Below are 14,044 nucleotides of genomic sequence, written 5' to 3'. Positions count from 1 at the left end.
AGAGAATTCTTGAAAGCTGATGATAATTAAGAATGGTTAATGCATATTAGAGAAACACCTTCAACTGTCCTACAAATTAACTGTATTTACCCAATTACCCTCCAATAACTGTTCATTAGTAGGGAAATCAGAAGCACTGTACAACCTTAATTCCATGGATATTTTCCCCAAGTTAACCTAAGAAAAATACATACTAATAATTCCTGTACCTCAATTTAATTTGTTTTAATACTTAAAAAGATCACAGACCAAAACTGCCAAGCAATGATTAGGCTTCTGTTTTATTTGGCTTTAACAAAACTCTCTTAGACTTTGAACTTTTGAAAGATATCAACTCCTATAAGGTAAACTGCTGTTAAGTCCTAGTTTTAAAGAGTGATATGGCACCTACCAGAGGATCTGATCTCTAGAAAGGTTAATTGGAAGATTTTTTAGTAAAACCTGATTTAGTATATATAGTCATCTATGATTCCTTAGTGAGGTGTAAGGTCCAGGTCCTTCCCCTAGCACCTCGATCAGGCTTTGAGGACAAAGCAATGGAAGCCAAGCATGTGCCTACAGACAACCAACACCAACTTAGCTAGACTTGAGACAGTCCTCAATTATTACCTTTTTCTGGAGATGGGCTGCCCCATTACTGTAGCACAGTACCTACTAAATCCCAGCTTCCCACCATTAGGCCATTTCTCTAACTCCTACCTATCACAACCTCAGATACATGCTTTCTTAAAAGGTATGATAGAGCATTCAATTTCTAGCAATTCACACCACTGTTTCCCTCCATCTGTATTGGATATTAGAGAGCCATTTGTACTCTCCTCATAGTATTCAGTTATAAGAACTGAGCTTTTTAATTTTAATAAGCACATCCAACAAAAGACCCAGTTTCACAAATCATTTGTGCAAAAGTGGTCTACACTCAAAGAAATCTTCATTATTATCTACTAAAGAACATTAAGCTAAAAATGTTAGTTACTAAAAAATTCAGGTCACTTCTGGTTTTTAGTAATGAGGAAGTAACTGTGTAATGAGTAATTAACTGTGACTAAAATGAAATTTTAAAAAATGTTTGAGATGTGACCGCCACTCTTTTTTGCTGAGGAGAAAAAAAAACAACCAAGAAACAAAAACCAGGAAACAACTCTTAAATAGTTGTCATATGCATCCATCCATTCCTATCAATACCATCCCTCTGTTGGAGTCTCATGTCTTGACATTCTAACCTCTTAATAGTTCTCTCTGCACTTAGTCTCTTTCCCCCGAACTTTCTTCCACCCTTCTACCACTTATCTTTTGTTAATTCCCCAGCAAAAAATCTTGTAAGACATATAAAAATTGACTTTAAATATCTTGCTTCAAAATTTTAAAGCCCAGATTTCTTAACCTGACATTCAAGGCTCATGGAAATCTGGCCCCAATTTACTTTACCAACATTCCACCACTGAAATGTTTACATTAGTCACACCAGTCTTTCAATGCGCCCAGCAAATTCTCTGCCTTTGCATATTAATTAGTTCATACTATTACCAAACATACAATGCTTTCCCAATTTTTCTCTATCCACCTATGCAAATCTCTCCCAATTTTCAAAGCCTAACAGAAGTTCTACCTCCTCCCGAAAAATTTTCTCTCCTATTCCAGGCAACAGTGCTCTCACGATTGCTCTATGTCCCCCTTCCTCCTCCAAACTCCCTGTAGTTTTTAAGGTCTATTCTAGTCTACAAGCAACAATACCACATGTATCATCCCTTCTTATATATATGTATCTTTTCTGTGAGGTTGTAAAGTCATCAAAAATAGGTACTATATCAAACTTTTCTTTTGATTGCTTAAGGTATCAATAGATATGCTGTTATACACAATAAGCACTCAATAACCCATGTACATCCACATCATAGAATATTACTTAACAAAAAGGAGTAAACCATTGACACATGCAACAACTTGGATGGATCTCAATCATTTGAGCCAATCTCAAAAGGTCACACACTATATGATTCCATTTATAGGACATTCTCAAATGACAAAATTATTGAGATGGAAACAGTAGTGGCTGGCTGCCTGGGGTTAGGGATGATGTGGGGAGGTGGTGGGTGTGACTTTATAAAAGAAGCTCTCTGTGATGATAAACTAGATCTCATCTGGATTGTGGTGGTGGTTATACAAATATACACATGTAATAAAATGACACAGAACTATACACTCACACTGTACCACCGTCAAATTCTTGGTTTTGATATTGTACTATAATTAAGACATAACCACTGCGGAAAGTGGGTGAAGGATAACAGGACTTCTCTGTACTATCTTTGCAGCTCTCTGTGACACTATAATTATTTCAAAATAAAAAGTAAAAAAGAACTATATCCAACTTCATATTTATTTACTAAATATGTACATTTTCTATCTAATTTTATTCAAGTTAAGGACAATCTATAATTACTGGGATAAAATAAATTCCCCAAACCTATTTGTTATAACCTAAAAATATCTTAAGATCTAAGTGGCTTTTAAAATCTACAAGCATAGGGCTTCCCTGGTGGCGCAGTGGTTGAGCGAGTCCGCCTGCCGATGCAGGGGACGCCGGTTCGTGCCCTGGTCCGGGAAGATCGCACAAACCGCGGAGCGGCTAGGCCTGTGAGCCATGGCCGCTGAGCCTGCGCGCCCGGAGCCTGTGCCCCGCAATGGGAGAGGCCACAACAGTGAGAGGCCCGCGCACCACAAAAAAAAAAAAAAAAAAAAAAAAAAAAAAAAATCTACAAGCATAAACAGCAATACTCTCTGGATAGGAGGACTGGGAAGTGGAAGGTGAAGAATGGGAGGGAAGCTACATTTTCAACCATCTTCTTTTCACACTGAGTGAATTTTAACCATGTCCATGAGATGTTTTTTAAGATGGTTTTATTAAATAGTTAATATAAAAGAATTTTTATAAAATATAAGGAATAAAGAATATGATATAACCTTTCTTAAGTACTCAGTTTAAGAAAAAGAACAGTATTACTTATTAGCTTTCAAGTCTCTTGTATGTCCTTCTCCATTTCCATGACATTCTTTCCCCCTCAGAGATGACTGATATCCTAAACTTTGTGTTTATCATTCCCTTGCAGTTCTTTATAGTTTTACTATGCTTGTATCTCTGAACAATATATTCTCTAGTTTTGCATGCTTTTGGACTTAATATAAACGGAATCTTACTACATGTATTTTCCTATGACTTGTTTTATTTCCCCCGCTCAACACCATGGTACTGAAATTCATCCATGTTATTGTGTATAACTAATTCATTCATAGCCACTGCTACAGAATATTCCATATGAATACACTACAATTTATCAAACAGATCAATATTCAATGTGTATAAACAGAAGGTAGGGACACTGAAACTGAAAAAAAATACAGCATGTTTGAGATTATACATACATATGTACAGACGTACACACAAACACAACCATATACAAACATACACATATAGTATATATTCTATTTGATGTAAATAGTTCTGTTTGGTGATATTCTTGTATTTAAAATGGTTCTCATTGGCATAATGTCTCAGTATCAAACATCTTTGCTTGAATATAAGGCTAGGATTGATTTTTATATATAATTATGATGCCAATACATGTGCCCATAAGAAGTATACAAGTGTTTTGGTTACTCCATATTTCTGTCATGCAAGTATTACTTTTTCAATTAAAAACACACACATACACAAATACAAGTATTTTATAGTGTTCTTTTACTCTAAAAATTATAAACCAAATAAAAATTAGCAGAAATCTAAAAAATACTTATAGTCCCTTCCTTACAGTACAATATTTAATTAGGTATTTCTAGAGTACCTAATCACACCTAGAGTAAGATACAATGATAATATTACTTAGCAAAAAATAAGTAATAGAAAGCCAAAGCAGAAAACGAAGAATTACATAAAAGAGAAAAATGAATGAAAAGTGTATACAATTTGTAGAAATATACTTATCACTTTCAGAAAGCACAACTCACCTTTAAAGTTGAAATCACAACCTTTCCTGGAGACCTGTTCAGAAATAAAAGCAAGAAAGTGTTGAATAGTGGAGATGAGAAGGGAAATACTTCTACACACTCATGAAAGACAAGCCCATATTTTAAAAAACATTTACAGAAGATGTAGAAACCATAAAAAAGTAAAGAAGAAAATTAAAGTGACCCATAGTTTTACAACCAAGAGATCTGAGTTTGTATCTTTTGTCTTCCTAGATATATAACACTATAATTAGCATTAATGTGAATAAAATTTTGTACTCTTCCATGATAAATTTCTTTAATAAATTTCTCTAGAAGTGGAATTGCAGGTCAAAAGTATACACACTTTTCAGCATTTTGAGAAACTCTCAAATTGCCCTCCAGAGCAGTTGTACCAATTTAAATACACTCTCATTGCTCTGAGTCCCCGTTTCTTAATACCCTTGCCAAAAATGAGTGTTATTTTTAAATGTTTACAAATTTGATAGGCAAAATAGATCTTATTGCTGTCTTAGTTTGTGCTTCTTTGATTTACAGTATGGATGAAAAGTTTCATATGCATTAGACATTTACGTTACTTTTAAAGAGAGATAACCTATTTTTGTTTGCAGCTCTTTTTTTTTTTAACTGGAGCAAAACTCTATTCTTAAATACAGAGTGCTCTAGATATAATAATTTTAAAAAGTAACTTTTCACCAATTATTTTCACACCCCCCCCTTACATTTTTCTTCAAATAGGAACAATTTGATATCTGCTTCAAAGCACAAAGGAGAGACATACCCTTACAGCCGCTTATCAGGGTTATGCAGTAAGAAGCTTTTAAATGATTCATATGCCATTCCTAAATTTTTTAAATGCAGTGATCACAGATGATACAACTTTGTGTTGAAAGGCGCCTTCAAGATCATCTAGTCATAGAGCCTCTTTTTACAGATAAAGAGAAGCATTGAGTCCTACTCCCATGCTCTTCATGTGCCAAATTGAGTAATCCTTGACCTCTAATCAAAACAGTGTGATAAAAAAATTACTTTTGCCATTCAACAGAAAATCAACCCCTTTATTCAACAAACATTTATGGAACATCTAGTATGTACCAGGGACTAGAGATAGGAAGATGATTAAGACACAATCCCAGTTTAGGGGTTTGTTAAAGCTTGTTTAAAAAACAAAAAAGGTAGCTGTATAAAATAGTGCCTGCCCACTTAATTGCAGTGCCTGGATGATATAATTTCATGTTAATAAAGGACAATTTCCAGGAATGAAAAGTTTTATATCCCCAATTACTTGGTTTCCCTGGCAAACATATACTGCTCTGTAACAAAATCCTGTTTATCCAGAGTTGATTAGGACCAAGGTTATTCCAATTTTAAACAAAGGAATAAATATTTCACAAAAAGGATGTGTAAAATAATACAAGTGCAATCAAAACAATAACAAAATTTAAAAACCAAAACCAAAAAACCTTGAAGAGGCTCAAATTTCCATGTGGCACATATTCTGAAGGTCAATCAAGAAAAAAAAAATCACCTGCCACAGAGGTGTAGCGACAAGAGGAAATAAGATTTTTTTCAAAAAACTTAAGCCCCATATGAGGTAGAGAAAGCAAGAAAAAGAAAATCTGCCTCCCCCATGACTCCCACTTTGAGAAATCTGATCAGGTTTTTTGGGTGTCCAAAAAACAGAATAGTGCGCCACATTTATCTCTTGTGTGTAACTGGTTTCATAAAGAGCTGATTATTCACAGGATCTAAGTTATAGACCAACTGTTGACACACATGGAAATAGTCCAGATTGGTTCTGGTGGGGCTTCACATACAGCTGTGAACAAACTATAAAGAGGAATTTATTACTTCCTTTTGAGAGCCAAGGGAATGCAGTGAAAAGAAGATGTGCAGATAGACCTTGCTTGAATACCGTCTCTGCCACTTACCCTATGTGTGATCTTGATCAATTCATTTAATTTATCCAAGCCTCAATCTCCTCCTTTGGAAAAGGGGTAAAAACATCTACACTTCATAGGACTACTATAAGGATTAAGTGAGAGAGCACATGGGGCACACACAATAAGCTGTAGTTTCCTCAGCAGCTTTGAATTGCTCCATTGAAACTCACAAATAATGAGTGCACCAAGTTTCTCCAAGGGACTTTGTCAGTAGTGGGAAGCCTGAGACCAATTTCGGGATGTAGAAAAGATACCCTACAGCCCGTAAAGCTCCAGGCTATTTAACAGGGAACATGGAAGACACCAGATTATACTGAGCTGGTGATGAAAATGGGATCCTGCTTGCATTTTGTGATGTCATTAAACAAAAAACTAATAACAAAAGCCACTCATGTTCAAAACATAATTTAAATGTTACAAAGTTGTTAAGGTCTTGGTAGGTAGTAAAACATTTCATAGCTTCCTCCAGTCTGATTAAGCCTAAAATTGTCTTTAACAGGGTAGTCTGTAAGACTGGAATTTTTTGTGATACATTTTTTCATCCATTTATAGAACATCAGCATCTAGTAAAAAGTGAAAGCATATTTATAATTTGCAAAGTTGGCTAAAACGATTTGTATCATGTGCCAAAATGAGAAAACAACAATTCATTTCACCATAATAAACAGTAAATCATTATTTAGTATTCCCACAGGAAATGTTCTTAATAGGGGCCTTGTAATAATAATTATACAATGGCCATCATTTATTAATAAGCATGTGCCAAAAATGTGCTAAGACTTGACTTGCTTTTGCTTCTTTAGTCCTCACAACTTTCCAATGAGGTAGTTATATTACCTTCCCTATTTTACACAACAAAAAAACTTGAGGCTTGGGTCAGATGAGGTAATTTAAATTGCACTGCTAGTGAATAACTGGGCCAGAATTTGACCCTAGGCAGTCTGGCTCTAGGATCCACTCTCTCAACTACATTGCAATATTGCCTCTTTTCTGTGTAAGGTCTTAAAAGATGAGGGTTATGAGAATATTCTAAGCGGTGCTATGAATGAACACCAAAGTAAAGGTAATTAGCGCTGCTTCTTGCGTTGTACTAAACTAATTAAGTCAAAGGCTTGAATCCTGATCTGCCTTTAACAACTACAATTAATGCCTAATTGATTTGGCACTGCTAGGAAATAAAATAATGAAATGTTCCATATATAAAACTGCCAGAGAGATGAAGCTTCTCTTTGAGTGCCAAACTTCTGAAAGTGTTTTAAGTACTTTTGAATTTCAAATTTCAAAAGCAGCTTGTAAATAAGTACATTATAGGCTAAGCCTTGCCGTTTCAGTAATCTTTCCCTTGAAAATACCTTCTTAAGCAAAGGATATACAATTTTCCCTTTCTTACTGACTCAGAGTAATTATCATGCTCAAATAGTACACTATATTTTAATACAGTAATGCCCTCTACGGACCCTAAGGTACAGGGGATTTATTTGCCTTCACACTACAGGACCCTAGGCTACTATGCTTGGAATGTCTGTGTTTTATAGTTTTGCATCTCCCTCCTCAATAGAGTGGTCACTTCTTACAGTTGGCCATGTGCCTGCCTTTAAAAGCTTTCTTCCCCCTTCCCTTCTAATTTTTGCTTCTAGTCTGCAACGAGCTGGGAAACCCGGTTTTTAAAACTGGAATTGTATGGTAAAGGAAGAATGCAGAGCTTCTGAGGGTCTCCCCATACAACCACTCAACTCTTCTCCGTAACTCAGTCTCTAACTTCAAAGTAGAGATAATAACATAGTATTTCAGAGTGATTATGTGCCTAAAGAAAATAGCTGTTCATGTTGGAGTTTGGGGACAGGAGAAATAGGGGACTAGGTCAAGAAAATTAAGTTCTACTCTTGGCTTTCCCTCCCAACTAGCTGCAAGACCTCTAAGCAAGGGTTTTCAGAGTTTCTGTAATTTTAGGAAAGTTTATTTTAAGACCCTTCATTAGTTTGGGAGTGAAGATGTAATTTTTATACCATGATTAATGATCTAAATTTTATACCTCTGACTTCCCTTAAATTTGAGATATATTATAGGAAACATGGACATAATCCAGCGCACACACACATCCAGAAATGTCTGGTAATACTCTGATACGTCTAGTTTACTAGAAAAATATTCTTTCAAAATTTTCTGTAGATACTAAATATTAGATTCCTCCTGTTCAAAGGTTAAGGTCAGTAATTTTTCCCATAAAGAGCCCAAATTTTTCCCATAAAAAGCACATAACTTTTATTACACCCCACACAAGTGAGAGATCTATAAGAAAACTGAAGTTAACAGGTAGATATATTTAAGTATTGGTAGTTTATCTCACTTTAACAAAACCTTTACAAACCAAAATGAGAACTTCAAAAGTTCAATTTTCATTTCAAAAGTTTTTATTATAGGATATTTTTAAATCAAATATTTTTGACACATTTAAATATATGATTAAGAAAGCTTCATTGAAATAAGAAATGTGCTTCTTACAAAGCTGAACAAAAATATAACTTTAATGGGAGAAACTTCCTTCATCATCTAATAGCATAAAAAAAACTTTCAACATATTCATACTAATTAAAAATGCAGTAAATCTTTGATTTTGCAGCATAGTTTCTGAAATTGAAGACAATGTCAATCAATGGTATTATTAAACTTAAACATGAAAAACAATTTCTGAAACAGCTCCAAAATAAAGTCTAAGTTAAACAAGTATTGGTATTCTACTAAAAAACAAACAAACAAACAAAAGCCCACATGGCTTATAGATCAAATACTTATTTTTAGTGTGGCTTGCACTCAGGTTTTGAATATAAAAGCGATTTTAAGGTTAGTATTTCAGCAACTTATATAGATAGAATATTTTAATTCATTATATCCTGTTTTCTGGAAGAAAGTTATTTTCATGCACTCGCTATGTTGAGTTTATACTAATGAACCTCATGTTTGAGTATAAAATAATGTGTGACTGAAGCTTTCTCTGGTCCCTGTTCATTTAGCTTTTTAATTATAGTAGTCTTCCTTTTGCATCTAGGGTATTTGTGTTCAGTACCAACGCACTTTAGTATCTACACAACATTCATTATTTTTAAAATGTTACATGGCATCAAAACATTGCTCTGGTCACTTTGCAGGGCAGTATAGGAATTAATTTTTCTTTTATAAACTCTGACCTGATCCAGTGATAACTTTCAGACACCTAAGGTAAAATTTCATTAGAATAATAAGGTCATTACTTCCAAAGGTAGGTGCTAATCACTGGGATTTGGACCTGATGACAATAATTACAGCTTTTCCAAAAGTTGCTCACTAAGTTTCCGTAGGAAGCAAAATGTCAAATCCTTTATAAACTCTGACATAATAATACTGCATTCAATACAATTTCAGTGAAAGGTAAAAATATGCAAGCGATGCAACGTTTTATTAATAGCCCTCTTAGCTTGAGTTTGGAACTTGCTAAACCTGACTCTCTAATTTAGTAATGTTGAGAACAGTATTCATTTACTTAATAGAAATAAAATCAATCCAACAGAAGATGCATAGCAGTAGGCTATTTTTAAGATATTTTGATGCTACATAACTGTGGGTTTTCTGTCACAGGTGTTAGAAGTGAGCATACTACCTAATGATGTTACCTAGCGTTAAAAAGAAATTTACAGTAATTCTTTACAAAGTCCTAAAAGGCTTTTTAAAAAATCCGTAGGAAGGGAAGAATATGTATATTTTTCGTGTTTGAAGGAAGTAAGAATCATTTAGACCAACTATCTCATTTTACATGTGAGGAAAATAAGGCCAAAGAAGGTTAAATTAATCCATTCATTCAACATTTACCTACTGCTTACCTCGTACCAGCACAGTGCTAGGCACTGGGTGTAAAGTAGTGAACACAGCAGACATGGGCCCTGATCTCCTAGAGCTTATGCGAAGATCAAGGGCCTAATAATAATTAGGCCTAGGACCCAAGTCTCTTTGCTGATTCTAACAACACATGCAGCCTGTCAATTTACCCTAATAAGTCTAATATTCTTTCCTGGTTTCACATGGGTAGGTAGCCGGTCAAATGAAACTGGCCATTTATTAAAGCCTTACTTATCTAGGAGTGCCACCACAAATTCCCCAGGGAAGGCTTGGGGAGGGGGTCCCAAAGACTGAAAGGGCACCATGACACCAATCTAGAAGTAGAAGGGCTGTAAGTTTAGCTACATTGTAAAAGAACATGAGCTGGAATCAGGAGACCTGAGTTTTAGTTCTGAATCTGCTAGTAACAATGTATGTGACCATAAAAAATATTTTGGGGGAGTTTTTACAACTTTTAATTATGGCTATTTCAAACATGTACAAAATTGGGAGAATAATATTATGAACCCACATGCACAACATGTTGACCATGGTCAATAGTGATCAAAATCAATATCCCTCCCTCCACTCCCCCGCCAGATTATTTTGAAGCAAATCTCAGGAAATATTTCATTTTTACCCATAAAAATTTCAGTACATATCTAAAACATAACCACAACACTATTATCAAATTTAACAATTCCCTATTATACACAGTCAACATTCATATTTCCCAGATTGTCTCAATTTTTTTTTTTTTTTACAGTTGGTCCATTTCAATCAATATCCAAATAAGGTCCATGTGCTATAATCAGTTGATATGTCTCTTTCAATCAGTAGGTTTCCTTTCATTTTTTTAATTTCTTGCAGTTCATGTATTGAGGAACTAGGCTGTTCATTCTGAAGAGGATTTTTTAGGGCAGTGAAACTATTGTGTATGATACTATAATGATGGATACATGTCATTAGGCAGTTGTCCAAAACCATAGAATCTACAACACCAAAAGTGAACCCTAAGGTAAACTATGGACTTTGGGTGATTATGGATGTGTCAATGTAGGTTCATCAATTGTAACCAATGTATCACTCTGGTGGGGGACATTGATAATGGGGGAGGCTATACATGTGTGTGGGGAAGGGGTATATGGGAAATCTCTGTACCCTCCTCTCAATTTTGCTGTGAACCTAAAACTGCTCTTAAAAAAAAGTCTTAAACAAAGACACTAGGTTGTTCATCCCATAGAATTTCTCATTGTCTGAATTTTGTTGATTGCATCTCCATGGTGACATGTCAAAAGAAGTATTTTAAAGGAGAACATGCAGAAGAGATCGGAGGGATGGAATGGGCACACATCCAAGGAAAAGTACAAAAACCTATAAGAACAGTATCAGAAAGACTGGTGCTCAAAATGTGCGAGGATTTAAAAAAATACCAGAGACAGAGTTTTTCATTATTTTAATTTATATTCAGAACAACAAAAAGAAACTGCAGTCTGCCTATATGTGGATGAAAAATATAAAGTAAAAGCCTGCATCAATTCTTTTTTTTTTTCCAATTAAGATTACTGATAGTTAAACCAGAAAGGGAAAAACAAATTATAGAATGAGGAAATTGAATCCCAGAGCATTCAAGGAGATAAAAGTACCTAGCTACTGTAAATGATTTCAGTTCTCCTGTCCCAAGTTATATCCCAGCATACTCTGAGAATTTATAGAGTTCAATCTCTAAAACCTCTGAAGAATCAGAGAGATGGAAGAGGATGTTAAGGAAAACTCTGGTAGTCAACACTGGAAAGTAGGTAGATGCTACAAACTATAAACAGATTCACTTGATGTCAATGACAAGCAAAATTCTTAAACACATTGTGAAATGGTTTAAGGGCCCTAGGCGTGGGGAAATGATACTCATTTAAGAGTCAGTAAGCACTCACAGAAAGCCAAATATGCAAGATTAACCTAATTTCCTTTTTTGATAGGGTTACTGGCCTAGAATATAAAGGGAATACTGTACACACAAAAAAAATCTGGATTTAAGCACTAAATTTTATAATTCTCTCACGATATCCTTTTAGACAACAAAGAGATGTAGGCTAGAATACACTTAGGTGGGTTTGTAACTGGCTGAACATTACTCAAGGTGTGATTAATGGATCAATGAAAAACCATAAGGAAATATTAAATAATTTTTATTGTACTCTATCCTACTTGATGTTCTGTCCCACTTGACATTCGAATGTCCTGAATGAGGAAACTGAGGGTATATCTACCAAATTTACAGTCGGCACAAAGTTGGAGGGATAAGGAATATACTGGCTGACAGTATCCAAAAATATTTCAACAAGTTAGAAGGATGGGCCAAATCTTAACAGAATGTAATGTAATAGGGATAAATGTAAAATGCATGATTGGGGAAGATATGACTTAACAACAAATCATATGAAAACATTTAGGTATTTTTGTTGATTGCTCAGACAGAGTAAAGGCTGTGATATGACTACTGAAAGAGCTAGTGTGATCTTAGGCTGAATTAACAGAACTATTATGTCCAGGGCAAGGGGAGTGGTAAATTCTACTCTACTTCCCACTGATAGATAAGAGCATGCTTTAGAATATCATGTATCATTGGGATACCACATTTTAAAAGAAACACTGAAAAAACAGAACACATCCAAAAGACAGAAACCAATTTGGTGAATGTTCCAGAAACTGAGTAGAATGATATAAAGAACTAAGGATGGCTAACCCAGAGAAGAGAGAAAAATGAATGCCTCTTTACCTTTTGGATTTTGGATTTATTTTGGAAAGTACAAGCAGTGAAACTTCGCATATAGGCTAATATTCTTACTGAAGCCTATGTTTTAACTTTTAAACTGTTATTCTATACTTGATATGTACAAGAGTATAATGTAGCGTATACATGTAATTATGAAGCACAAAAAATAAAATGAACTGTGACTCACTAGGTCACATGAGAATGAGAACAGCATCAAGACCAGGGCAGCTACTGTCTGCCCTATTCTGCTGCTTTTGACTTAGAGGGAACCACTAGCCCAGATGTGACTTATTGTTCCCTTACTTTTTTATTTTTAAAATGCCATGTATCTCTAAACAATATATTGTTAAGTTTTGTTACTTCTGAGCTTTGTTTTCAGGAATGCACTTACAAAGAAAAAAAGAATTGGACTCTTAAAATTAACACTGCACTAAAAAATCTCGGTATTCCCGTCAGAGTAAAGGCGACCCTTGTCACTGCATACTCAGTTGTATTTAAGTCTCACAACTGTGCTCATACCTACTAGTCTCCTTTTCCTTCTCCTCCACCTAGGGTTGCCAGATTTAGCAAAGATAAATATAGGCTGCTCAGTTAAATTCCAATTTCAGATAAACAACAAATCTATTTTTAGTATGTTTATCTGAAATTGGGATTTAACTGGGAGTCCTGTATTTTATCTGGCAACTCTACCCTACCCCTAAAATAATCAGGTGGACAATTAATTCTATGATCATCTGTTCGTGTGTGATAAAGGGACAAAGTGGGAGGAACTGTATGGCCAATGTCATTGTATAAATATTAATCTAAGTATTCAACAGCATTCACTGGGGAAAAAAATTGCACATGTGTGAATTTAGTCAGAGCTTTTCCAGACTGCATTCAGTGGATATGCCCAAATGCAAATACTGTATATATGCTATTATGTACATTTTTCAAAAACACTCAGTGAAACAGAGTAGTAAGGTCTATTAACAGCTTCATTATTTTGGCTTAGATTGAACCCCTCAAAAAAACAAAAACAAGATAGCTACTGTAACAAACTGATAAATCTCTAGATATGTAAACTGACATAACCATTACTTATAAAGATATTTATATCATTTGTCTTCGTGTTAAAAATGAAGTTAACCTATGTAGGTCAAATAAAGATCAATAGCCAACTTTCTGGATAAATATCAATTAAAATTACGTTGTCATTAAAAATGGATTCGGTTACTGGATTTACAAAGTCATTTTAGGACACTTCACTTTATAAAAGGGATATCAGAAATATTTCAGATACGTTATTTCTTTTTCAATAAAAAAAACTGATGAGCTTTCTACAATATGAGGTAGAACTTGCTTTTCAATTGTCTCAACATCCTCCCACAACCTGAAGCACTAATGGCTCCTCAATTTGAATGGCAGTCAATACAAGTGTGTATTAAGAACCCGTACAGATTAGATTCCCCAAATAGAAGCAAGTTGCATTCCC

At 34.7% G+C, this 14,044-nt stretch overlaps 1 protein-coding gene across 1 annotated transcript in view; it reads right to left on the bottom strand.

Annotated features, from left to right (window-relative positions):
• WDR44 (WD repeat domain 44) overlaps positions 1–14,044 on the bottom strand; it is an 83,272-nt gene that overhangs the window by 55,427 nt on the left and 13,801 nt on the right. The window contains exon 2 of the mRNA XM_007106995.2: positions 4,006–4,039. Within this exon, the coding sequence (XP_007107057.2) occupies positions 4,006–4,039 (34 nt within the window). The remainder of the gene's footprint in view (positions 1–4,005; positions 4,040–14,044) is intronic.

The sequence above is a fragment of the Physeter macrocephalus genome, chromosome 21 (genome assembly GCF_002837175.3).
Source record: "Physeter macrocephalus isolate SW-GA chromosome 21, ASM283717v5, whole genome shotgun sequence".
Taxonomy (NCBI): Eukaryota; Metazoa; Chordata; class Mammalia; order Artiodactyla; family Physeteridae; genus Physeter; species Physeter macrocephalus.
This window is presented reverse-complemented; position numbering and strand designations above follow the sequence as displayed.